The 27262-nt window shown below is 45.0% G+C and overlaps 1 protein-coding gene and 1 pseudogene across 2 annotated transcripts; both read right to left on the reverse strand.

Annotated features, from left to right (window-relative positions):
- Nucleotides 1-8244: 8244 nt before the first annotated feature.
- On the reverse strand, nucleotides 8245-14191 carry LOC136452073 (probable tRNA N6-adenosine threonylcarbamoyltransferase, mitochondrial). 2 transcript variants are annotated; one of them, XM_066452713.1, is made up of 13 exons: nucleotides 13895-14191; nucleotides 13754-13798; nucleotides 13495-13569; nucleotides 13312-13408; nucleotides 12847-12937; nucleotides 11725-11774; nucleotides 10763-10953; nucleotides 10558-10643; nucleotides 10066-10144; nucleotides 9905-9988; nucleotides 9713-9827; nucleotides 9379-9467; nucleotides 8245-8652 (listed from the first exon to the last, which is right to left on the reverse strand). In XM_066452713.1, the coding sequence occupies exons 1-13, from the start codon at nucleotides 14171-14173 to the stop codon at nucleotides 8524-8526; spliced, it is 1410 nt and encodes a 469-aa protein (XP_066308810.1). In that variant the 5' UTR covers nucleotides 14174-14191; the 3' UTR covers nucleotides 8245-8523. The 2 variants fall into 2 exon arrangements, 1 of the variants encoding a protein (XP_066308810.1); XR_010758741.1 differs by lacking the exon at nucleotides 8245-8652 and having other exon boundaries at nucleotides 9713-9817.
- A 310-nt stretch (nucleotides 14192-14501) lies between these two features.
- LOC136454567 (brassinosteroid LRR receptor kinase BRI1-like) lies at nucleotides 14502-22817 on the reverse strand (annotated as a pseudogene).
- Nucleotides 22818-27262: the final 4445 nt, after the last annotated feature.

The following is a 27262-nucleotide window of genomic DNA, read 5'->3' on the forward strand; positions in this document are numbered from 1 at the left end:
GCATGCATAGGATGATAGCTAGACACTTGGTATACTTTTCAAGTAATGCTAGTACCTTGATTTTAATGTTGATCTCACAAGGTATCTAGTGCTTTTATTTCTAAGTGATATCTAGCTAACCATGGTGCTAAGGATGAACTTAAAGGTGCAACTCCGTTTGGTACACGCTTCAAAGGTTTATTCTATACACCTTAGCATCATTTTGTAGTAATTACTCTCCCACAATTTTAATCTATGCATATGTGCGAGCTTCAAATCAAACACTCTAGCACATATGTAGGGGGAGCTAATACTACCATTTCGGGTTTGTGATACTTGTCCAAAATCATTTACACATGGTAAAATTGCTTGGGCAAGCAACATGAATCCAAAAGAGCTTAATTTCTATATCTTTGTAGAGTTGTCATCAATTACCAAAAAGGGGGAGATTGAAAGGTCCTTGTGTGGTTTTAGTAATTGAGTGACAACCTAGGTGGACTAATTGTGTTTATGTGAGATACAGAGGTGATTAGTCCACATGTACATATGTGTGAGCAACATATGCCATGAAGGTGAAAATGACTTGAAGATGTTGCAAAGCTCACACATGTGATGATGAAGGAGCTCATTGCACATGAGACATGACATTGAGTCATGTGATCAAGGTGGAGAAGATCAAGACAAGACTTGGCTTGATGGACCGGTTGCAAGCGTGAAGGGCAAGTCGGACGCTTTGGAGCGATGGACCACGTGGCGGTGAAGCTTGAGAAAGACTTGGCGCCGATGGACGAAAGCAATGGTGAAAAGCAAGTGATGTCATGATCGATGAACCAATATGATCACGTGATGATATGAAGTGGATCATATCATTGTTGATCATATTGGTGCATGTGTTGCATCAACATTGGAGATGGAATGGAATGCGCAAGGCAAAGGTATAACCTAGGGCATTTCATTTCACCGATCATAGGTGTGTAGAGAAGTTGATGACTGGGTTTAGGATAGATGGCCGTACTATCAAGAGGGGCAAACTTGTTTGCATATCTATCATCTAGTGCCACTCGAGTGATCTAACTTTGCATCGTCGCTAGGATTGAGTGGCGTGGCAAGTTGAGTGGCTAATCCTTTGAAAAATGATTGTGAAAATACTAACACATATACACATGATGGTGTACACTTGGTGGTGTTGGCACATTTACAAAGGAGATGAAGTTGGAGTTGATGTGGATCAACTCGACAATGAAACGGAGGCGAGATGGGTTAGAAACTCCATCTGCGGAGTGTCCGCCCGTAGAGTGTGGACAGTTCGATGGTGCCACCAGCGCCCTATAGAAAAGATAGGGTCCCACAGTGTGGACCGGACTCTGGTCACGCAGTGACCAAACGCTGAGGCTCAGCGTCCGGTCAATGGTAGCAGTCAGCATGCAGCGTCGGTCAGTCGACCGGACGCTGGCTCTGAAAGTGACTAGACGCTGGAGGCAGCGTCCGGTCCTATTATCGGATGAAGCAGTGTCGCTGGAGAGTGACTAGATGCTAGGGCTGCGTCCGATCACGATTGATCGAACACGTCCGGTCGAGGTCGGTACCTTACTATAAATGACCGGACACTGAGGGTCCAGCATTCGGTTAGTTGAAGCTGCTGGTTCGGTCTAAAGATGACCGTTGAGATCAGAAGAATGCTGTTGAGCACAGGTGACACGTGGCTGTCATCGGGCGACCGGACGCTGAGGTCTAGCGTCCGGTCAACACGACCGGAGCGTCCGGTCGACCCGACTGTTACCCAGTGAAGGGGTAATGGCTAGTTTAGCCCTTGGGGCTATAAATAGAAGTGGCCTTCGGCCATGGCTGGGGTAGAGCACCTTGGGGGACTTTGTGTCCATGCTTGAGAGTGCTTAGGAGCCCTCCATCTCACACATACTTGATAGTGATCATCTGATTGTGTGAGTGAGTGATTCTAGTGCGATTGCATCGTGAGGTTGCATCGAGTGGCACTAGGTGATCGAGTTGCAAGCCAGTGGTGCTTGTTACTCTTGGAGGTTGCCACCTCCTAGATGGCTTGGTGGTGGTCTCCGTCGAAGCCCACAAGAAGCTTGTGCGGCGCTCCAGAGAAGAGCTTGTGAGGGGCATTGTGCTCGCCCCGCGAGAGTCGCGAAGAGCAACTTTAGTGAAGCGTGTCATTGAGCTACCCTCACCTTTGGGGTAGGTTCTTGCGATGCCCGACGTGCGGGCTTAGCAGGTGATGCTAATTAGCCGCCGAACCACCAGTGAGCGGTCAACACAACGAGGACTAGCGTGTTGGCAAACACGTGAACCTTAGGAGAAAAATCATCGTATCAACCTTGTTCTTCCCGTTGGTTTGCATCCCCATTACACAAGCTTGCAATTACTTTTATATATATTAAGCTTGTGTAGTTGCTCTTGTAATTAGTTAGCTTGTGTAGCTTACTTGTTACCTTCTTGCTTGTGTAGCATAGAAGTAGCTCCCTTGCGTGGCTAATTTGGTTTGCGTAACCTTGTTAGTCACATTGCTTAGTTTGTGTAGCTAAGTAATTGCACTCTCTAATTTGGCATTGGTTGCCTTGTTATTGAGCATTGCTAGTGAGCTTAGTTGGCTTTGTGCTTTTGCTTACTAGCAAGTGTAGGAGCTCTCTTGTCGCTTAAAGTACTAGTGGCATAGGTTTGTGTGACCCTGCTTCTAGAATTTGTTAGGAGAGCTCTATCTATCTCGGCACCTTTGTTGCTAATTAGTATCTTTGAAAGGTGCTAGTGAATATAGATAGAGGGGTGTAGCCTTGGCTAGACCGATAGTTATAATTCCGCACTTGTTTTGGTTAGCCGACGAGATTAAGTTTTAGAAAAGACTATTCACCCCCCCCCTCTCGTCGTCATCTCGACCCTTTCACATACAACAGCAGCAGCTCCTCATGCAGCAGCAGCTCCTTGGATTTATGCAGCATGTAGTGATAGCTATTGGGGTTCCACCGCCACAGCCTTCACCCCAGCTTGGTCAGCCTGCCACCACTTCTATGACTCTAGCGTTACAGCCTAGTGGGCTTCAGAGTCAGGGACAGCCTCCAGCATAGTTTGCTTCACCTATAGAGCAGGTGTCCTAGTGGTTTGCTTCGCCCGTGTTAACTCACTAAAAGTTCACACCTCTCCAGACGGGTTTCACACCGGCTCAGACTTCCTCGGTCCTAGTGCCAGACACTTCAGTCTCCAGGAGTCTTGGAGCGACTTTTAGTGAGTTAACTGGGCAGCCTACTCTGCCATATTTGCATGTCCTAGGTCCTTCTATAGTTGCACCTATTATCGGGACTACAGAGACGCTCCCTTCCTCAGTGGCATCATCAGAGCCAGCTGCTCCAGTCATACCTGCACAGTCTACAGCAGCTCCAGTTATTGATCCAACCCAGACTGCTTTAGCATCGCTTGTAGCTATAGAGGGTCAGATAGCTCAGAGCTCAGGGTCAAATGATGATGGCACTTAGTTTTAGCTTGCTCCTCGTACTTCAGCGCCCGACTCATCCGCTGTAGCCCCGTTGACCGACCCTTAAGTTTTGGTGTTTGACGCCAAAGGGGGAGAGGGATCGAGTATGTTAGTCTTGGGGGGAGCGACTTAGGGGGAGCTTAGTTTACTTAGACTATCTATTATATTTGGAGTTTTATGTGTGATACACTTTTATGCATTTGTGTGTTTACCTTTATCCATCAAACTATATTTATGTGATAGTGATATCTACGTAATTGTTATATATGACATGTGTGCTCTCTACTTTGAATTATTTATGTGTCATATCACTTGTGTTATGCTCATTTGCTTTTGCTTCCGCATTTTACTCCGATGCAAATGAGCTTTATTACTTGTACTCATGCTTATTTCATATCTTTTGAGTACATCATGTTGGCTTGGGTCATATAAGCTTGCCTAACTCTCTTGTTCTTATTGTCAAAAGCTTATATGAACCAAGCATGTTAAAAACCTCAACTCTTTCACATACTCGAGGTAGTATTGTCATCAATCACCAAAAAGGGGGAGATTGAAAGCATCTAGGCCCCTAGTTGGGTTTCGGTGATTAATGACAATACATGGTTACTATGACTATCGTGTGTTTTACAGAGGCAATTAAGTTAGGTCATGGTAATGGAGATTGATTGGGCTATCATGGTGGTCATGCCCCTACGATGGAAATCGTTTTGGTTTTCAAAGGATGGACGACAAGGTTAAGGATGGACTAGTTCTAAGTGTCGATTGGAGTTAAAGAGACACTTAAAGTAGTTTAGGACTTTATTTTTCCTTTGGCCGTACTATTAAGGGGGGTATGGATGGGTAGCTTGACCTAGATAAGTCTAGTGGGTTAGGTGTGATGCACACTTGCTAAACCTAGCACTAGGTAGCTCCTAAAAAGCCCTTAGATCCATTGGAGCAAACTTCATTCACGTATGATCGAAAGTTGAAAGTGAATGGAGGGTCAAATGCTGACCGGGAGCTGGCGCAGAGTCCGGTCAGTTCATTTGATCAAGGTGAAGTCGTCTGAAAGTGACCGGACGCTGAGAGGTGAAGTGACCGGACGCTGAGAGCCAGTGTCCGGTCGACTCCAGTAAGGTTCTAGAGAGGGAAAATAACGACCGGACGCATCCGGTCAGTTCTGACCGGACGCTGGCCAGCGTTCGGTCACACTGTAAACACTGGAGTTCGGGGTGAACTGACCGGAGCATCCGGTCACCCCACATAGGCACATAACGGTTCATTTTTCAGCCCATGTTATAAATACTTCCTCCATTCAGCTGAGAAACACCTTTGAGAGTGCTAAGAAGAGCAATGTCCTAGTGAGGTGATTGAGATTTGAGAATCCCAAAGAGAGCCCTCATTAGTGAGATCAAGAGTAGCAAAGTGTGCATCCACCCTTCTCATTAGCCTTGTCGTGGTCAAGTGAGAGTTCGTGCTTGTTACTCTTGGTGATCGCTATCACCTAGATGCCTTGGTGGTGATTGGGAGTTTGGTGATCATCCGACGGAGCTTGTGGATGACTCAACTCAAGTTGTGAGCGGTTGTGGGTGATTCACCACGACGGAGTGTCAAAGAATCAACCCATAGAGAGCACTTGATCCTTACGCGGATCAAGGGGGAGCTACACCCTTGCGTGGGTGCTCCAACGAGGACTAGTGGGGAGTGACGACTCTCCGATACCTCGGTAAAACATCGCCGCGTTCCTCCTTCTCTCTTTACTTTGAGTAATTCAATTCTTGTCATTTACATTCATAGAATTAACATGCTAGAGTAGGATTAGAACTTAGGGTGCTAAACTTTTGTGCATTAGATCAATAGAAGCACTTTCTAGGCATAAGTGGTTAATTGGGCTAACCGTAGAGTTTAATTATTGTAAAGAAATTTAGAATTAGTCCAATTCACCATCCTCTTGGACATCGTGATCCTTTCAGGTGGAGAGGACAAGGAGGGGCGATTGAGAGTAGTGTGAGGGAGAGAACACCATGCTCGAGAGAAAGAGATAAAAAGAAGAAAACAAGAACTGACTAGTGGGGGTCTATGTATTGGTGAATAGTAATTGGTATTGGTAATACGTAAAACTATCCCCCCAATAAATAAATAAAACAATATTGGTACTCACCAATATTATTTTATTAGAGATAGATTTTTGGTGAGCTGCTGGAGCCGCTCTGAAAAGTATCTTTACATACTGTTATGCCAAGTACCAACTTAATTTTTTTTAAGTGTTAGGTACAGACCCTCTACTGGGTAAAATCATGAAAACTCTTTAAAAAATATACTTACAGGTTTTTAACAATTTCGAAACTACGCACATCCATAGTGCATCATACTATAGCAAAATTTGATATTCAAATTCAATCTAGAAAATTTCATATGCATCTAAAATTTGTTATTTTCGTATGTTCTTTTACAGAATAAGTATGAATATCAAATGTTGCCATAGTTTACACCTATAGATACACTATGAATATGAGCATAGTTTCATTTTTTTAAAGCACTCTTAAGTATATTTTTCTAAAAGAATTTTCACGATTTCACTGAGCAGAGAGTTTTCACCGAAAACTTTCTTTTTGTTTTTTTAATAACGAACAACTACCAGCTACATTGCCACAGAACAAACTGATCCACATTACAAGAGTTTATTCATCCACTCCAAGTGGAATTGTTTTCTGGGGCGATAAGAACAAACCTGTGCTAGGACACTTTGCCGCGGCAGTTTGCTTGCTCTCTTTCGCTCGTGCCCTTTTCTCCCCATTTCTCTACGGGACACCTGTTGGTCTTCTGCGACGGCAGGCTGAATACGTGACGACTGACGACACGTAACTTGCTCTGAACCCTTAGATTGAGCTGTAACCTGTTTGGCTGCTTTAGGAAAAACAAATACTGATACTAACGTAATAAGGTTTCTTTGTTAGACTAGTGTCAAAAGGAATGCAATATCAAGTCCTTATCCTGTACAAGGCATCGTCCTAACATTTCGGTCCCACTTTAGTCTCCCCTTTTTTTTGAAAAAAAAAAAGTTCTTCACATGCCATGGTTTCGTAGCGGTTCCCATGAAGTAATTCCAAATCTTGTGATTCCTCCTGTGATTTTTTTTTTGCCTTTGCTTGAACCAATTGGGGCCTATTCAGCAGGACTGAAAAATAAGCCAAAATACTGTTCCGGCTGATTATTATGAGAGAAAAATAATGTTTTATCTGGATATAAACAGTGTTTCTGTGAGTGAGCTGGCCAGCCAGGCTCAGCCCAGCCAGCCAGCCGAACGAAGCCCAACTCAGCAACAAGTCGCCCGCCATAAAAAAAAGAACAAAAAAGTTAGCCCCATAATATAGTCATTAAAATCTGTCATACGATTTTACGTCTTCACAATCTTAACTAACATATCTGATTCTCTATGATCCTCTTTAGTAGAGTCTACATTTCTACAATTTCATGTTTATGATCTTACCTATAATTCTTCTTCTTTTTTGCGATTACCTATAATTCTTCTATTCAATTGGGGTGTGACTAGCGTCCGGACGTGCGGACGCTAGCCCCGTCTGGACGCCCACACCGTTGCCCCTGTCCCACGGCTGCTCACCCACATCTCGTTTGTTGTGCCCCCGTGCCAATGGGGACCGCCTCTGCCTTCCCACGCCAAGGAGATGCATCACTCGATATAGTTTTGAAACATTCACATGTAACAATTGCAACATACGTCTGAAAACAAATGAAACATTTGAAACATGCGTCCGAAACACTTGCAAAAACACCTGAAAACACTTGAAACCATTATAAACATACGCAACATCCAGACAAAACACTTGCATCATATGCGTGAAAACATATGCAACATCCAAATAAACACACTTACAACGTACGTTGGAAGAAACAGATGAAACATTGAGAACATGAGCTTGCAACATACGTGTATAACCATTACAACATGTGCAACATCCTGATCTACTTTTGCAACATCCGTATGAAACACTTACAATATACCTCTGAAATATTTGAAACAGACGCTTGCAACATGCAATTTCAGCGCAAACATCTTCTCGTTGCTTGGGAGAATGGAGGCTCGTCGGCATGTGGAGTTCGTCGGAGGCAGCGGCCCGGCGGTGGCTGCACGACAGGGCAGGGAGGCAGCGACCTCGCGCCGCGCCTGGCAGGGCCAGTAGCTAAGCGCCGCGACTCGTAGGCGGCTGTGCGTCATGTAGGGCTGGCAGCCGCGCGCCAAAATCAGGAGAAGGCGGCTGCATGCCACATCTGGTAGGGCTGGGCGGCTTGCAGTTGAGCGCCGCATGTGGGAGCAGAGCCGAGCGCTGCACGTGGAAGTTGATTTTATTTTTTTAGGCGAGCGGCGCATACGGAAGTGAGTAGAGCGAAGCGTTCTGCCTTGGGACGTTTTAATGGTACCATTACCGATTGAAAATCTATAATTATGATAACCTTGCCCCATAAGACCATAGTGGAAGGAAAAAAAAAACACTACTGCTGGAGCTGCTTTTCAGTTGGCCCTTGTGTGGCGTCCTCTTTTGCAGGTCCTGGTCTCCTGGAGAATCGAATTAGCACGGGGTAGGATGCGATTGCCCTTTCAGCACTCAGACTGGAACTGTTCTCAATTCGTGTCTAAAGGATACACAGGTTGAGGTAATCGACACTTCAAAACTTCGGTTGCCGGTATGAACGCCGCAATCAACCTTTGTGGCATTGGCATTGCAAAGGAATGATAAAGGATATGTTCGGATGAAATGCCTCAAGGAACAAGGAATATACACCACATTCAAAATACGGGGGTCCTGATACAGCCAGCCTTCATGGTAAAACAAATGCTGGAGTAAGCATCTTCTGATATATATGAACTGGATCTGTATATTGCCTCATATGTACAATTAAACAACCAGTCCAGCCCATTTGTAGCTTTTGTTACTCCAATTAAGCGAATACAAATCGCGCTTAGCCAGATTGTGATTTGTGAACCGAAAACTAGAAGACGGGGAACTCAACTGCATAAAGCAGCTGAGACCAATAATTGGTTCCAACTTCCAACTCAACTACTTTTGAAGAGAGCCCTGTATCATAGACGTTAGTGATGGATGGACTCGAGCGGTCTTCAATGATCGTGCAACACTTCTTCCTTCTGAATATTCCTCACCAAGAGGCCATCTTGGCCGCAGCTCATACTGTACCACACAAGAATTGATCAGACAAAGAAAATAGGGAAGTAGTTCACGAAAATTGTGACAGCAGTTTGAGATTCTCCAGTTAGTAGACACCTCCCACAAACGAAGGAATAGACCTGATTCAAGAGTCAAAACTATCCGGCATGGTGCCATTTTAATTAAAGAAATTAGATGTCATGGTTTTGATTGTTGAGAGTGCTGATCTACATTATATTGGATTATCAAACTTCATCAGTAGAAGTGTAGAACAAATGCAATTATTTTAGGATTAGAAAAGTAAATCTGGAAGTGTAATTGGATTCAATCTTAAAACCAACATCACGAACTACCTCCCACTTAAATGACAATTGGATTGCTGTTTATTTGTCACTTGCCTTTTTCCCCCTTTGCCATACCAATGTTTTTGACTTTTTGTGGTATGAGCATTCTTTGGTTTCTACAAAGTTTTGGTTAGTAACTAAGTTGACAAAATTTTGCAGTTATGAGTAATAATTCAGAGCGGCTAAAATTAACAAGACAAGAATCGTGTCGTGTGGTCACAATTCATTATTTCGGCAGTCATGCCAGACCTTCAAACAGTGAGAAATAAACATAAAAAAAGAAACATAAGAGACTGCTCAAGCCATCCACTATAAATGACTGAAGAGAACGAAGTGCATACTAGTTAAACTTAAGAAGTGACCACAGAAACTTTTGCAACAAATAAATGCAAGCCAAGCTGCAGACCTGCATATCATCAGGCTCGTCATCAGTAGGTGGATCCTCAAATCTCCCCACAACGAAGTGTTCAATCCCAGTCCAAGCAATCATGACGCCTATGCAAATGCAGCAACAGATTGTTACTGATTACTCAGAATTATACAAAGAATGAAGACTATTGTAATGACAGCTAGAATAATTAGGTCACATACTTCAATTTGACAAACAAACAAAAAAAGGAAAAATAATAGCATGGCCTAGGGTCTATAGTGAAAAACAAAGAACTGCAATGGTTGTTTGGCTGACAGCATAATTGTATTTTAGTATATAAGTTACTAAGACTTTTCAAATAACTTATTACCATTGTCAGTACAAAGGCTTGGAGGAGGAGATACAAGTTGTAGGCCATTATTCTCAGCAACTTGATTCAAGCGAGTCCTAACATACTTGTTGGATGCGACTCCTCCTGAAACAACCTTTTTATAATTGGATAAGTCAACACTGGATGAGTTGAGTGATTTGAATTTAGCCAACATCAAGATATCTGAGTTACAAAGTATTTGATGGAAGGTTCCATCTTCAATGCCCATTCAACTGCTCGCTGGCATCTTTCTTCCAAATGTAACACAGCAACTCGCTGCATAGGTCAAAATTATCAGAAAAAGTATCGAAAATCCTCAGTAAACATTGAGTACATTATCCACCATGTACAACCTGAAAAGAGGCAGCAATGTTCGCCCTTGATTGTCTGTCTTCCTCCGATGCAGACGAAATGGGAACATCCTCTGTACATCTACCATAGTGTAAATGATAGGCCAGTTAAAGAAACTAATCATATTATCACGACTACAAAGCCCTCCCCATGAACATGTTCTCTAAAAGAGGAAAAAAGAACTTTCATGTTTTAAGACAAAGTTACTAAACTTTGTATATGATCACTTGCACAGGTTTTGACAAGTCCTACTTAAAATAAATATTTTCTAAGCGTAAATGAGAACTTAAAACATGTTCATTTAGGCATTTCAAATGAAGTAGTTATCTGTCAATTTAGAACTTTGAACTTGAGGTAAATAGAAAGTGCCAAATACTACTGTCTCAAAGGATACTAAATCGATGATTCTACTAGAAACACCAGAAAACTGGTTCATATTTATGAAAAAGGAGAGGACACAGGGACTGGGACCAGAAAGGATAGTATGTCCATACAAGTTCTTAGATTCAATTGCCAATCGAACTTGAGTCTTCAAGCCAGCATAAGAAAAATTGCAATCTTTGTGTTGCCGCATTGGAACCTGAAAGTATGTAAAAAAATTATAAACAATAACATCACGTAGCATAATCATAATAAAAATAAATGGATAACAACATATAGATACATCTTAATTTTGAAAAAAAAAATCAGCAGACTTACTCTGAACTTAACAGCATTTGGATCACCTTCTAGAGCAAGCTCTTCAAGAGCAGGGCCACCACCTTTCCGCATATCAAGGCCCAACCATCTTGCTGATTTGTCATATGCCTCACCAATCGCATCATCTATAGTAGTCCCCAGTTGAATGTATTGCCCAAGGCCACGAGCAAGAACAAGAAGATTGTGTCCTCCTGAACATATTAACTTGTTAAGACACCTTAAAGCCAAAAGAATATTTCTTCTGGCCGGATTATTACACAACTTTGCTGTCAAATTAGAAAATATTGTTAAGGAACTTAGGCTGAGGTAGTTCTCCATTGAGTTACATGCACTTTGTCAACTGGAACTACAATTATTTTATAAACAACTGAAATCATCTGCCATACATTTCATTTTAATAATTTCAACAGGATATAGGGCAAAATGTGGTAATCAGTTTAATAGCTTATGCATTGGAATAAGAAAGAACATTTAAGTGGAGGACTAGACAGAGAGCAAATAAAGCAGCTAAGATGTGACAAGTTAAAAGGCATTAAAAATCAACATACTCTATGATCATGGAATTGTTAGAATGATCATCCAAGTAGAAAGACACAGAAGAGTTACAAAATGTGATAATTATTTTGTGTTGAAACAGATGGGGAAAATGCACTTATGCTTCTGGTGTGTTGAATACTGTGTGGCATGGGCTTCTATAATTGGAAACCACAGCTTAGGACATTTCTCATAGGCAAGTTAGACTAAGTTTGGCACATCTTAGGTTAGCAAATATGTATTCTAGATGGAGTAGATGCTCTAAATGTTTGTTTTGTTCAGGTGGGTCCAGGCTCAATACCCTCGAGGGCTGATCCCAATTTCAAATTTGATGAGAATCATATTAAGACATATTGATCCATATAAAAGTTAAACAAATAGTATTGTGTCATATAATACTGAGACATAATAATGTAGTTAGCACATACCTGAAATTAGAAGAGCCAGAAATGGGAAATCAAGGTCCTTATTCACTAGCCTGACAAGGATCAAACAACATCAACTGCGAGTACAGTGCATGCATAAAGTTAGAAATATAGTGAGGCACTTATGCAATCTTTTGTTTAAGTTCATATAACATTGTCCTTAGGTTTAACAAGTTTGGCATGCTCTAAATAATGTTTTTTCTCGAACATGAAGGAGAGCTACGTACCATTATATTAAGAAGAAAAAAGGGGAAGAACCTTACAAAACACACACCCACTCACACCAAAGACTTAAACGATATACACGCCTTTTCTAGAACAATGCACAACCTCTACCCCAGTCTAACAAAAGTATGACACAAAGGCAGAGAGGTGCGAAACAACTCGAGCCCTGACCAAAACCCAGAGGTACACTCCTCACTTGTGAGTAAAAGAGCTCTAGCCAAGTTTGGAGTCACACCATCAAACTCACACTTGTTGCGATGGTTCCACAGAGACCAAGCTCCAAGGATAACAAGGGAATTAAGGTCCTTTTGAATTTGATCATTAGAGCTAGCAGTAATTCTATCCCACCAGTCCTCAAAATATAGCTTTGAGTTTCATTTCTTTTGTTCAATATAAGAGCCATTAGCTATTAGGTGATTGATGTGGTATCGAGAATCAGATACTTATAGGACCAATTTCTCTCCTACATTAAACAAAAGTTAATGTTTTTACTTTTCATAATGGGCTGAAAATTGGTTGAAGACTGAAAGTGAAAACTTAAAAGTTTGTTTGTTCGCATCATATGCTACTACACCAGCTTAGTTTAATATCCACATAAACTTGTAGATACTATAGAAGGATGCCAAGAAGTAGTAATGTCTAAACTAAAGTCTAAACAGATGTGCAAATTCTGATGTAAAAATTGATAAAAAAGTAATAACAACAAAAACACCAAATTTGCAACAAGTGACTTTGAACAAACCAATCCTTTTTTCTTGAAATAAAAACTACTAGATTTTATTCTATTTGATGATGAATTAACAAAATAACTTGTGCAGCATATACCAAAAAAGAAATCAAAGTCCATACAATTTAAGATCATGGTTGATTGAACAGCAAAGGGTCCTATGAGTTAAATACCTGGAAACTAATGCATGCGCTTCCATATGATGAACTCCAACAATAGGCAACCCAAATGCTTTCGCTACCTGTCTAGCTTTACGAACACCAACTGCAGTTTAGACAGGAAAAAGCGCAGCATTAGGGGAAAAAAAGAGACATGGTAATAATGGAAACAGTAACAAAAAATTAAACTTCTGAGACCTGATACCAATTATCCCAAAATTTGCCAAGGTACAGGTTATATAACATGAGGGATATAAGAAGCAAGTCAACAGCAATGTTATCCAGGACAGCAGAACCAAAGCAGTCTTGTTTCTTAATTGGGCAATGGGTTTCTGGTCTGATTGAATTCAACTAATCTGAGCCATATACACACTAGTATATCAAATTGGTAAAAGTCTCATATGCAAACTAACAAAGGCAAATCATGAACAGAACAGACAATTCATCATCTCAATGAACGAAGGGCAGGTAAAAACACACCTCTAAGGCATAGACTAAGTCCCGGTCCAATGGTCACAGCGACTGCAGAAAGATCACTTTCTGACAATTTTGCATCGTCAAGGGCCTTTTGAACAACCTGGCCAGTAAATAAGAACATGAAATTAGCATAGACGTCAGCACCGCAAAAGGCTGCAGAACCTTTGTTGATCTAAGAAGCCACACCTGGTCAATCACAAGGGCATGTGCTTCCTCGGCCATCTTAGGAGCAACACCACCATACCTCGCAAGCAAATCCGCCTTGCAAATGTTGGCCAACGAAAAGCAGAACCGGTCAGCAATGAACAATGGTATCATTACATATACATATATGCTACCGATTGCCATGTTGCATATAAGATGATAAGAAGCCAGTTCAAATTTACTGCCGGAATAAGAGGTCAGAATGCACTTCAGAAATAAAACTGTGCGGGAAATGACTTACTTGGGAAGAAACCACTTGGCTAAGGATCTCGCCGTCACCTCTCACCTGCAACCAATCAGAGCCAAACAGCTCAGCACAAAAACTTGACGCCTCCGCCGCAGGTAAAATCGACAGGAGAATCGAGGAAGAAAGCACCAGTACCACAGCAGCCGCAGTGTCGTCGCAGCTGGTCTCGATGCCTAGCATGAGGAGGTCGCGGCGGGCCGGAACGGCTCGAGCGGCGGCGGTGGACGGCATGGTCGAGAGGGGGCATAGGGCAAGGGAAGGGGTTGCTGGATAGGAGGAGGAGGAGAGTAAGCGGCGGAGAGTGGGGGGTGGGTGCAGATAATGGGAGGGCTTCAGTGGGGCTCGTCGGAGGAGGAAAGCGGCGGCGGCGCGCGAGACGGGCGGCGATAAGGTCGGGAGAAGAGTGGCCGCCATTCTCCCCCTTCGCTCTGCCCGGTGGCCAACTCCACCAAAGGCCCAGGGGATTTGAATGAACCGGTCGCCAACGCGGCCACAAAGCCCATAAACTGACTGGGCCGCAAGCTAGAACGGCCTGTAAGATTACCCAGCAAGCAATACGTTCAAAACGGCATATGAACCTTCTTCATACCACAAGGCAATCATATGAACAAAATTACAAAGAGCCAAACGCGTTTATTCATCAGTTTTCTCCTCTACACAGCATTTCACCTCACAGTACATCATATACATACACCAATGTGCAGGAAAATAACCAAGCTGACCATGAAAGAGCGAAACCCCATCACTGAATCTCAAACCCAGCCACATAACCTTGCTCTTTCTTAAGTGCATCAATGCGCATGGGCGGCATGGCCACATGGGTTCGAGTATCCATGAGGTCAGCACGAAGGCAATCAACATCCTGGGTTATCGGCGCTGCACTGAGCTTCTTGATTGCAGACTGCATTGTCGGACGGTTCGCTGGGTTGGGATCCAAGCACCGGAGAGCCACCGTGAGGAGCACAAAGATTTCTCTTGCAAAGAGTTCAGTCAAGGTCTCTTTCAAAAAAGAGTTCAGTCAAGGACAAGTAATATTAACATAATTGATACAATATGTTTCGACAAGTAACCATACCACAACGCAATACTGGTAGTTACTAGTACTTTGAATGAAAGAATTAAAAAGCAATCCGGGACCACCTTTCAGCACTACAAAATTTCTACTTAGTCACACCATACTCCACTAGGAATCGATAATCATGTATGACAAAACACATAATGAAGCAACATGACACAGAAAGAATAATAAGTTGAAACCAAACCAAAATTTTATTTACCTGGTGCAAGATACCCAGTTGTTCCAGCAAGCCTTGTACAACTTGATACATCAAAGTTCAATATTTTAGCTAAGCCAAAGTCTGATACGCAGGCCCTGAACTCCATATCAACCAAAATGTTATTGCATGTTATATTTCGGTGGACTATTGGAGTTGAACAATCATGGTGCAAGTAATAGAGAGCATGAGCCACATCCTTAGCGATATCTAGCCTCTTATTCCAATCCAGCTCAACAGCACTTACATTGGCCATGAGAATAGTTGATAAGCTTCCTCTCTCCATATATTCGTATACAAGAAACTTATCTTGATCAGTGCGGCAATATCCATAGAGCTTCACAATGTTCCGGTGGCGTATCTGCAGCAAGGCCTCTATTTCACGGTTGAACTGTTCCTCGTTTTTCATACTTTCATCCTCTGTTTTCTGCATCTTCTTTAACGCAAAAGTTTCTCCTGTTCGTAGTGTAGCTTCGTAGACAGACCCATAACCTCCTCTTCCAATGCAATATTTTTCATCAAAGTTCTCCGTTGCTTCCACAATCTGCTTGTAGACATCTCCACCATCGAAGTTCCAGATAGAGAATAAATTACCCTGTAATCTTAAAGCTTCATTCGCGTTATTATGTACCATGGATTTCTTCCTTTGACATAGGCATATCACCAGTGCTGCGACACAAACTGCAGGGATGTGCAGCAAGTTAGGAAGTTGCAACTTAAGACCATTACGAGCAACCTTTTATTTATACAGAAGAAAAAAACGATAAGAAACGTACCAAACAGCGAGACAGAAAACACTGCCATGACGCCACCAGTAAGGACTGCCTGCCTCTTGTGGGATTTGGACTGCTGGGTATCGACAACACTCTGCTTGCACAGCGGGAGTGGGAACCCACACAAGCCAGAGTTGTTCTCAAGCTGACTTGCAGGGAATGTGGCAAGCGACCCAAGTTCTGGAACCATCCCGCTCAACCTGTTATTCGATAAATCAACCTCTGTTAGCGACATTGTTGCGAATGAGCTGGGTATTTGCCCCTCCAGCAAGTTGTGAGAAAGGTCGAGTATTTGGAGTAACTTGGCGCCAGCAAGCGCAGCGGGGATCACACCTGATAGACAATTGTATCCAAGGTTCATGATCATGAGGCAATTCATGCTCCCAAGGTCCTTTGGGATCTCTGAGTCAAGCTGATTAAACGACAAATCCAGAAATCTGATTGAATAGCAATTGATCGAGGAAGTACTGACTAAGTACACTCTTGTGAAGCTGCAGGCTTTCTTACTTGGCATCCGACTCAAATCGCTTTGTCGAATGCCTGTGATATCAACCAAACTTCCTTTGCCACGGCATTGATAGTTATTCCTTTGTTCGCCATTGCGAAGGTATGCGAACTTTCGCGTAGAAGAAGTGATGGCTTCCATCGTCCTAGACTGCTTTGCAAGCTCAGATGGTATATGCCCTTTCAGCTGGTTACCACTCAGGTCCAGCCATAACAGACTCCTGCGGTCACCAAGCTCCGCCGGCATCGGACCAGTGAAGGAGTTATTTCCCAGCCCCAAGACTTGGAGGTTGACAAGTTGGCCGAGTCAGGTAGGTAGTGGACCGGAAAGCCGGTTGCTGGCAAGTGACATCCACTTTAGCTCTTTGCAGTTTGCCAAACCTGAAGGGATGCTTCCAACAAGAGCATTGTAGTCAAGAATAAGATTTTCAAGTGCAAGCATTCTGGACCAGATCGCGTTCTGCCACAAGACCAGATCGCGGAGGCCCGAGAGCATGCCAGGGGATGAGGGAATAGTCCCATTGATATAGTTAAGGCTGAGGTCAAGTGAAACAAGACCAGTGCAGCTGGAGATGACCTCTGAGATGCCACCAGTGAGGTATTTGTTCTGCAGGTAAAGAACTTGCAACTTGCTGCTGGTGTTTGTGGAGCAGAGGGTGGCTGGGATGTTGCCAGAGAGCAAGTTGGAGCTGAGGTCGAGTATCTCAAGCTCTGGAAGCATGGTGATCACTTCTGGAATGGAGCCATTGAAATAGTTGAAGGAGAGGGTAAGTGTCCTGAGTGAAAGCGTAATAGGAACTGTGGAATACGCGATGTATTACTCAGGGACCTATGTTGTGTACATATAGGCACGATGGGGAGCCGGATACGGTAGGCTCATGGGTCGTGTCATGTTTACAATCTAACACTCCCCCGTAGTCGGAACTGGGAGCACCGCGAACATTGAGACTGGACCTAAACTCCACGAAGACGGACGTCGGAAGGCCCTTAGTGAAGATGTCGGCGCACTGAGATGTCGTGGGGACATGAAGAACTCGAATTTCTCCAAGGGCGACGCGGTCACGAACAAAGTGTAAATCAATCTCCACATGCTTGGTCCACTGGTGCTGAAGAGGGTTGGTGGACAGATAAACGGCACTGACATTGTCACAGTACACAACGGTGGCTCGCCGAAGAGGGCAATGGAGCTCATGGAGGAGTTGACGCAACCAACACGCCTCCGCAACTCCATTTGCGACAGCGTGATACTCGACGTCTGCACTGGATCTAGAGACTGTCGCCTGACGCTTGGAAGACCAGGAAATCAAATTATCGCCCAAAAATACACCGTAGCCAGAAGTGGAACGGCGAGTATCGGGACAACTGGCCCAATCAGCATCAATGTACACAGTGAGATCAGCAGTCGAGGTGCGAAGAAGGTGAAAACCGAGGTCCAGGGTACCCTGAATGTAGCGCAGAATGCACTTCATGGCGGCGAGGTGTGGCTCTCTCGGATCATGCATATAAAGACAGACCTGCTGAACGGCATAGGCGAGATCAGGGCATGTGAAGGTGAGGTACTGAAGCGCGCTAGCAATGATGCGAAAATGTGTCGGATCAGCCACTGGGACACCATCGGCAAACATCTTGGCGTGAGTATCGACAGGTGTACTGCAAGGCTTGCAGTCACGCATACCAGCACGGTCCAGAATATCCAGCATATACTGTCTTTGAGAGAGGAATAAACCATCAACTCGACGATCAACAGAGAGACCCAAGAAGTGATGAAGAGGACCCATATCTGTCATAGAGAATTCCCACTGGAGAGCTGCAATAACCTGCTGGAGGAAACTCGGTGATGAGGCAGTGAGAACAATATCGTCCACATAGAGAAGCAAAAAAGTTGTGTCAGCACCGCGGCGGTAGATGAACAGGGAGGTGTCTGCCTTGGCCTCAACAAACCCGAGAGAGGTGATGTGACGGGCAAAGCGACTGTGCCACGCGCGAGGTGCCTGCTTCAGTCCATACAGTGATCTGTTCAACTTGCACACATAGTTGGGTCGGGAGGAGTCAACAAATCCAAACGGCTGCTCACAGTAAACGGTCTTAGTCAATGTCCCATGGAGGAAAGCATTCTTGACGTCCAATTGGTGAATCGGCCAAGAGCGAGACATAGCCAATGTAAGAACAACGCGGACTGTGGCCGGCTTGACGACTGGACTGAAAGTCTCATAATCAATCCTCGAGCGCTGAGTGAAACCTCGAAGCACCCACCTGGCCTTGTAACGATCAAGAGAGCCATCAGCCAAAAACTTGTGATGATAAACCCATTTACCGGTGACGACGTTAACACCGAGCAGACAGGCAACCAAAGTCCAGGTGTCGTTGGCCAAGAGTTCATCAAACTCGGCCTGCATCGCTGCTCGCCAGTTGGGATCAGCTAAGGCGGAGCGAAAGGTCTTCGGCAAGGGCGAGAGGGGCGCCGTGTGAAGGTTCAGGCGATCCACTGGCTGAATAAAACTAGACTTGCCTTGAGTCCGCATGCTGTGATCGTTCACCACAGGCACGATGAACTGAGGCTGTGTAGCAGCAGTGCGGCCAGCTCTACTAGCAGCGGCCTGGGACTGAACGTCTGTAGGGGCAGCAAAGCCGGACGCCGAGGGAGCACCAGCAGGACCCGAACCAGAGCCTAGTTCGATGGCGAGTGACGTGCTAGGCGCAACAGCAGCAGTACCGCCCAAGCCAGAGGGCGACGAGCTGGTCGCCGTCGAGTGGGCACCAGACGCCCCAGGTGCCGATGCGGGGGCACCGGGCATGGGTGACTGAGGTGCGGCGGGAGCGCCGGGAGGAGTACCTGCAACCACAGCACTTGGCCCGATGGGCATAGTGAAAATATCATCGTCGTTCAAAAAATCCAAAGCGGTGGGATCCGAGGGTGAGGTCGACATCTCAGAAAAGGGGAACATGGACTCGTCAAAAACTACATGATGGGAGATGATGATCCTATTGGAATGGAGGTCGAGACATCGATAACCCTTGTGATCGAAAGAGTAACCAAGGAACACACACAAGGAGGAATGAGGTGATAGTTTGTGTGGAGCGGTGGAGGACAAGTTGGGATAACAGGCACATCCAAAAACTCGAAGATGAGTGTATGAGGCCGTTGAGGGTCGTAGTGGGATGACAGTTAAGGAGATAGGTGGCAGTAAGTAGGGAGTCAGCCCAATAGACTGGTGGAAGGCTGGCCTGAAAAAGAAGAGAGCGCACAATATTATTAATGGTACGAAGAGCGCGCTCGGCTTTACCGTTTTGCTGAGAGGTGTATGGGCACGACATGCGAAGGACGGCACCCTGTGAGAGGAAGAACGTGCGGGCCGAGGAGTGATTGAACTCACGGCCATTGTCGCACTGGACGGCCTTGACAGGAGTGCCAAACTACGTGCGCACATAGGCAAAAAAGTTAGAGAGGGTGGCAAAAGTATCAGATTTAAGACGAAGCGGAAATGTCCAAGCATAGTGGGAGCAATCATCGACAATAACGAGATAATATTTGTAACCCGACACACTAGCGATAGGGGATGTCCAAAGATCACAATGTATTAAATCAAATTTGTTGACAGCTCGAGAGGAAGATGTCCCAAAAGGAAGACGAACATGACGGCCTAATTGGAAAGCATGACATATGTGATCACGTTTGGGTTTATTACATGGAATAGCATGAGAGGTAATAAGCTGGGACAGAGCTTTGGATCCGATATGATTGAGGCGACGATGCCACAGGGTTGAGGTGGAGGTAGGAGCTGCGAGTGCGAGTATGCTGCTGGTGGGTGGGAAGAATGGGTAGAGGTCACCCGTGCTATTGCACCTGGCGATCACGCTCCGTGTTTGAAGGTCCTTCACAGAAAGGCCAAAAGGATCAAACTCTATAGAACAATTATTATCAGTGGTGAACCAGCGTACTAAAATTAAGTTCTTAATAATGCTAGGTGAAACTAAAACATTATTTAGAACAAGAGGACGACGCGGTGCAGGAAAAGAGAATGAACCAATAGAAGTAACGGGCAGCAAGGCACCATTACCGACAACGATGGATGAAGGACCAAACAAGGAGGGAGGCCGAGGAGAAGAGATAATACCAGAGTGGGCGGTCATGTCAGAACCGGCACCAGAATTAGCATACCACTTGGTGGGGTTGGTAGGCGGTGTCAGGGACATCGTGTTGAAGTTATTGACGAGTGACGCCTGCTCCCAAGATCCACCAGACATGGGGTTCCATGGCGGAGGCAGAGGTGGTGTACCCGACGAGGACGCCGAAGACGGGGCGAACGTGGGAGGTACGCCTTCGTACGTGAAGCCTGGAGGTGGCGGTGCGAACCCTGGGGCCATCGCCGGGTAGTAGGGCAGCATGTTGAATGCAGCCTGGGGGTGGTCGTACGGCGCGGACGGAGGACGCAGCATGTGGCTAGGTAGACCACTGTAACCGTGCGGCCACAGCTGCACAGTACCAGACCAGGGATTGGTGTGACCTGTGCCTAGGCCAGATGGTGCGCCACCACTATGTCGAGGTCCACCAGAGCCGCCACCAGACTTGCCGCCGCATCCACGGCGGCGTGAGTTGCGTGATCCAGCAGGAGCGCCGGAACTAGCGGGGGCCGGTGCAGGAGGGCGCTGAGGAGGTGGCGTTGGTGCAGCGACCAGGGCCGGCGGTGCCGGCGGTGTGGCATGAGTGTCGTCGGCAGTGATGTCGTTGAGGTCGATCTCCTCGAGGAGCAGCAGTGTGCGTGCCCCATCGAACGTGGGGAAGGGCCGCTGCATCTTCATATTCGACACCAAGTGGCGAAATTTGTCGTTGAGGCCACGGAAGAGGGTAAGGATGAGTTGCCGATCACCGATCGGATCACCGAACTCGGCGAGGGAGGCGGCCATCGTCTCAAGGTGGCGGTAGTAGTCCGTGATGGAGAGGGCGCCCTGCTTGAAGGAGCGGAATTCAGCCTCCAGCAGTAGGGCGCGAGACTCACGCTGCCCGAGGAATTCATCCTCAAGGTAGAGCCAGGCAGCGCGGGCGTTGGGATCCCGAATCATCAACGATTGCTGCAGATCGTTGGACACGGTGCCGTAGACCCAGGTGAGGATGCAACAGTCCATGGTCGACCATGCGGAGCGCTCGGGGTAGGAGTCGTCGGAGAGCACGTGATCCTTGAGATTGTACTTGCCGAGGACGATGAGGAAGAGGGAGCGCCAGCGGCCATAGTTGTTGGCCGGCTTCTCTAGGGCCACGGGAATCAGGATCTTGATGTTGATGATGGTGATGGCCTGCGTGTGCAGGGTGGCGTTGGCGGCTTCCTTGGCGGCGAGCGCCTGGTCGCGAGCGGCACGGGCCTCGTCCGCGAGGCGCTTGGCCTCGGCGGCACGAGCAGCAGCAGCGGCGGCATCGTCATCGCTGGGCGCCATCAGTAGCAGCAGCAGATGCATGGCGATGGATGAACAGCAGGCAGCGGCAGGAAGGTGGCCCAGCGAGGATCTCAACAACGGGCAGTGGAAGGCCCGACGACGTGAGGTCAGCGGCGGCGTAGGGGTTGTGGGAGCCAGCGACGTAGTCAGCGTCGGCTAGGGTTTGCGGAAGCGAACGCGGGAGCGAACCGTCTGTGATACCATGAAAGCGTAATAGAAATTGTGGAATACGCGATGTATTACTCAGGAACCTGTGTTGTGTACATATAGGCACGATGGGGAGCCGGATACGGCAGGCCCATGGGCCGTGTCATGTTTACAATCTAACACTGAGCTTAGCTAGACGGGGAAAAGCATTTCTTGGAATCTTGCCAGAGAAATTGTTGCTTGATAGGTTGAGGGTAGTAAGGGGGTGTTTGGATTCAGCTACTAAAATTTAGGACGTGTATCGGGAGGATGTTGCATGGGGTGTTCGGATACTAATAAAAAAATAAATTACATAATCCGTCAGTACTCCACGATACGAATTTTATAAGCCTAATTAGTCTGGCATTAGCACATGTTTACTGTAGCAAAACATTGTCGAATCATGGACTAATTAGGCTCAAAAGATTCGTCTCGCAAATTAGTCGCAAACTATGTAATTAGTTTCGTAATTATTCTATATTTAATACTCTATGCATGTGTCTAAACATCCGATGAGACAGCGACTAAAATTTAGGAGGACAACCAAACACCTCTTAAGTGATTCGAGGTGTGAGATATCTGTTGGGAACGCACCAACAAGATGGTTGCCTGAAAGGTTGAGCGAGCTCAGGCTGCTGCAACCGGACAAGACTCCTGCTGCCACGCTGCCATATATGAGGTTGCCAGAGAGATCAAGGTACTCCAATCTGGAGCAACTTCCCCAGAGATATGATTCCCGGAGAGGTCCAGAAAAGACAATTTCTCCCCGCACTGCACTCCCCGCAGCGCCGAGAACATGCCAGAAATGTTGGCGTCACGGACTGTTACCGACTCCACGCTGCTTAGCTGAAGCAGGGTACTTGCCACAGCACTAAAATTGGCGTTGAGCATGACACCGGTGAGGGACACTGACGTGACCCTGTGGTTCTTGCAGCGGACACCGGGGAAGCTGCAAGCACCGTGACTGCTGTTCCAGCCAGCGAGTGCCGTGCCATTCGGCACGGCGGTTATGAACTGCTCCAGCAGCTGCAAATCGTCCTGATCCAGCACCGCTGCTGCGGCAGCCACTGCAAAGAAGAGCATTAGCATCAGATACCGTGAAACCATGATGTGACAATTGGATTAGTAGGATCCGTCTGACTGTGCTGGGAGATTTGAACGGTGCGGGAGGCCGGTAAGTAGTAGAGACCGGGAAGAGCAGAGATGGAGAGGCTGGTTTGTGATCAACTTCAACGCTCTGCGAAAGCACGCCGATGACGTTCATGACGACCCAGTCAGCCAGTCCCATTTGCCTGCAGCCTGCAGGGACGTCGTGACTTTTTTCTCCGGCACTCAGTTCACGTGTATTTCATCATCAAGAAGAGGGACGTCATGCCTTGGAAATCGAAAGTCAAGTAGGCAAGGATATTCTTTTTCCTGTACTTTCAAGTTTCAAGTTGGGCACAATGAACAGATGCTACAGCTATACCCAAATGAGAGGCAATAAAAAAAAAGTTGGGCACATGCTTTTACCAGCCTGCTACTTGAACTACTCCGTAGATTTATAAAAATAAATAGATCACACGCACTGTGCAGCAATGAACATTCGGAAATTTCTTATGTGGTTTTTATTGAACAGATTATTTTTTTTGTTGACGAATAGCAAGATAAAATTGCATTTACAAACTAAATAAAAATGAACACTACTACAATTTGCACCAGGATTATTGTACATTATTATTTTAGAACTTTTTTTTTGAGAGAATATATATTTTTTTAGAGTTCAAGGGTGGCCCCCGGCCTTTATATTGCAAAAACCAAACCGTTAAACTCCTTACAACATTCAGAATCCAACAGAACGCAGAAGGCCTCAACAGGCAAAACAAACGCCTGGTATAGCAGAACTAACTACTGACATCATTACATCCCCCAAGCTTCCGCAAGACTCGCAAAGCTAATCCAGTTTCTTTCACGAGCCATCCTTTCCAGATCAACTCCATTTGTCGGTAGAGCTTTAACTTCATCATATACTGTATTGATCTTCCAGTCGTTCCCAAATTGATATAAGATGCGATCACATTCATCATTCACCTGACTAAGCCAGGTAGTCGGTGAGGTCTTATGGCGAAGCTTTTCAATTTGTCCAGGTGATCCAGAAATTCTAGGACTTTCTTCTTTGGACACAGAGAACTCCAATTGTGCAGCATTGCTGTTACCTTCACTATCAGCACTCGCACATCTACCCAGAGTATTCCCTGAAAACACAGGTTGTTTCTTAGTTTCCAAAGCCCCCACAGGGTAGCAACACAAAAAAATATTTTCCACTATGAATTTCCTATTACTAATCCACATGGTCCCAACAGAAACAAAGTATGTGCCAACTTGTCTATTTAAGATCTCAGAAAGAATGGACCAAAGCTGTTTAGCTACTACACAGTTAAAAAAATAAGTGATTGACAGTTTCAGCCTCTGAGCAAAACGAACAAGTAGGATCCTTGATTTTGTTCCTGATACTCAAATTATCCCTAGTCAGAACCTTGTTTTTAGTTAACAATCACGGGAAGAAATGGACTCTAGGTGGGACCTTTAGTGCCCAAACAACAGGAACATATACACAGGAGAAATATCTCTAAAATTAATGACTTTATATAAGGACTGTAAAGAGTATACACCATGAGAATTAAACTACCATATTAGCGAGAGAGAGAGAGAGAATATATTTTAGAACTAATTGGGTGTTAATCAAGGAGATTTCTTCAGGCGACAAGCTTCCAGCCTTTTATGCACCGAGCACTCACCCAAATGGAAAATGGACTGCAGACACAAACATGTAGGAGCCTCGATTCGTGATTCATCCATCATGTAAATCACCAATTTACCTGTAAGGATCTAAGACGTCCACAATGTGAAGAAGCGAAGGCCAATAATTAGACAATTTAGTCTTTCGGCCGGTTCGTTGGTTGATTTCTAGGTTGATAAGTCCGGTTGGTATTGGTTTGTTGTGAGAGAAAAACACTGTTGACTGGCTGATAAGCCTTGACTAAAACCAACAAGCGAACATGCTATTTGTGTATATCTTAAAAAGCATCTCTTTGACTGCGTATAATACGATTGTCTCCTGGGCCCCTGAAGTAACAAGTTCGTCACAACCTCGTTCAACCGTGCCACAACCTGCAAGTAAATAAGGAGCCATACGGTCACTGAATCGTGCATTCAAAGGTAAGAGGTGTGAAAATACAGGAAAGCTACTATTTTTTCAAAGAACAACATGTCAGTAAGCATGGAGAGAGTACACCATGGCTTTTTGTCCCATCAATGCTCCACTAATTATATAGCAAAAAGAAATAGGTGCTTCTGGTTAAAAATTAGTGCTCAACTCACCACCTGCCATGCGGCGGCAGCCACATTGGAGCGCCATGAGCCCTTCATAATAGATGAATAACAATCAAAATTTCGAAAAGTCAATTCCTATACCATTCAGTATCAATTCCAATAATTATTTAAGTACAATGTATAATTTATGAGATGAGATTAATAAGTATTCAAACCCTAAGTTTCCGCAGTGGGATATAAATGAGTGGTGGTTTATTCTGGGTGCGAGCATGAATCATTGAAGCTTACTCAAAAACACATATTTATTGAGAATTCATCAAGTTAAATCTAACGATCAGCATGCATTAGGTTATCCTAGAAACAATAACGTTATACATAATGGAAAATATGGGACTGATTGCATAAGGAAATTACTTTATTTTGAATTAGGTCATGCTGATAACCTAATTCCACTCTACTTACTTGTATATATGGTTGATCAATTGTAACAAATGTTGACCTTGAATGTCTTATGTTGAGCTGCCATTATCAGGTTGTTTAAGCACCATGTATCTTATATTCCTATTGTCTACCGTAAACATGATGCAGAAGAATGTAAACTGCAATGACAGCTGGCCTTTTGAAAGTCATTGTTGACCTAAACCAGGTGGTAGGCTTCTTATAAGTGGATTATAAATTTATAACTCAAGTAACTGAAGCAAGGAAGGATCCACGAAATGAAGATCATGTCACACTTGTAGAATGAGTCCAGTGTCTTACCCCTCACCAAGTCACCATGGATTTTCTTTTTCCACTTTCAAGTTGGGCACATGCTTTTACCAGTCTGCTATTAGAATTAATTAACCGTGAACGTGCAGGTCGATTGGCTGACATGGTACTGCACTCCCCTCAGCTGACCCCCAAACCTCGCTCCCAGGCCTCAAATGTTTGGAAAATTGGAATCTTTCCATTTTGAAAGTTCCAAACAGAGGACTTAAAGTTGCAAAGTCAAGATGATCCAGAATTCTAGTGAGCTGAGAATTTGATGTACTCGAAAATAGAGATGGCTAAACGAAATTCTGGAGTCAAAGAGAACTGAAGAAGAAAAGGGCAATGGGAGTATGGGAATAATACTACACGACGCAGGTCTGACTGCACTAGGAGTCTGGGAGACGCTCAACCAATCAACCCAATCCCAATGAGAACAGCCGCAGTGTTGTGAAAAACTGATGCTTGGCTAGGAGAGAGAAACTGGAGCACCGATTTTCCCACTGCACATAACGATGCTCAGTTAGAAAAATTTGGAACCCAGGAACGCTAAGCATCAATGCTGAAGCTTAAAATGTTTATTTCAGTTGGGTGAGTTGGTAGAAATTTAATTTATCCTGCGTTCAAAAAAGAAACTTAATTTAACCATTGAATTAAAAGCTGCTGGGAAGTGGGAATAGCCCCACATGTTTTCAGTATCAATACAGCCTTTAAAAAAAAAGAAAGCAAGTTCAAGCAGCAGTGCTTTGTGTCAATAAATAAACAAAATGTTTGTAATCATGTTATAAAAAAAAAAGGTTTGTAACCCCGATAACACGGTGGCTGCTCTTACCTGGCCGAGATGACATGACTTGGAAGCCGAAAGGAACCAGAAAATAGAGAAGGCAAAATGAAATTATGGGGTTACAGAGAACTGAGGAAGAAAAGGGCAAGCAAACAGACGACCACCTTCTGAGCAGGCAAAAAGGCGAGCACCTTGTGTGCAATTGCAATGGAAGTATGGAACCGAGTGGCACAGTTTCACGCCTTAGCCTGAGTCTGCAACGCTGCCGATTTATTGTTTTTTTTTGCTATTTTTTTGAAAGTTTTTCACAAATATGTCCTCGAAGGTATGCTTTCAAAATCTGGATCCTTAGCTCGGCACCATCGTTGGTGGCGCCGAGCTTACAAGTCTCAACGCCAAAGAATTTGGCGCCTAGGTCGGGGCCACGTTGGCGGCATGGACGCTGACCTGGCAGGCAGCACGGCGCCAGGGTTATGGGCGCCGAGCTTGGTGC

The sequence above is a fragment of the Miscanthus floridulus genome, chromosome 5 (assembly GCF_019320115.1).
Source record: "Miscanthus floridulus cultivar M001 chromosome 5, ASM1932011v1, whole genome shotgun sequence".
In the NCBI taxonomy this organism is placed as follows: domain Eukaryota; kingdom Viridiplantae; phylum Streptophyta; class Magnoliopsida; order Poales; family Poaceae; genus Miscanthus; species Miscanthus floridulus.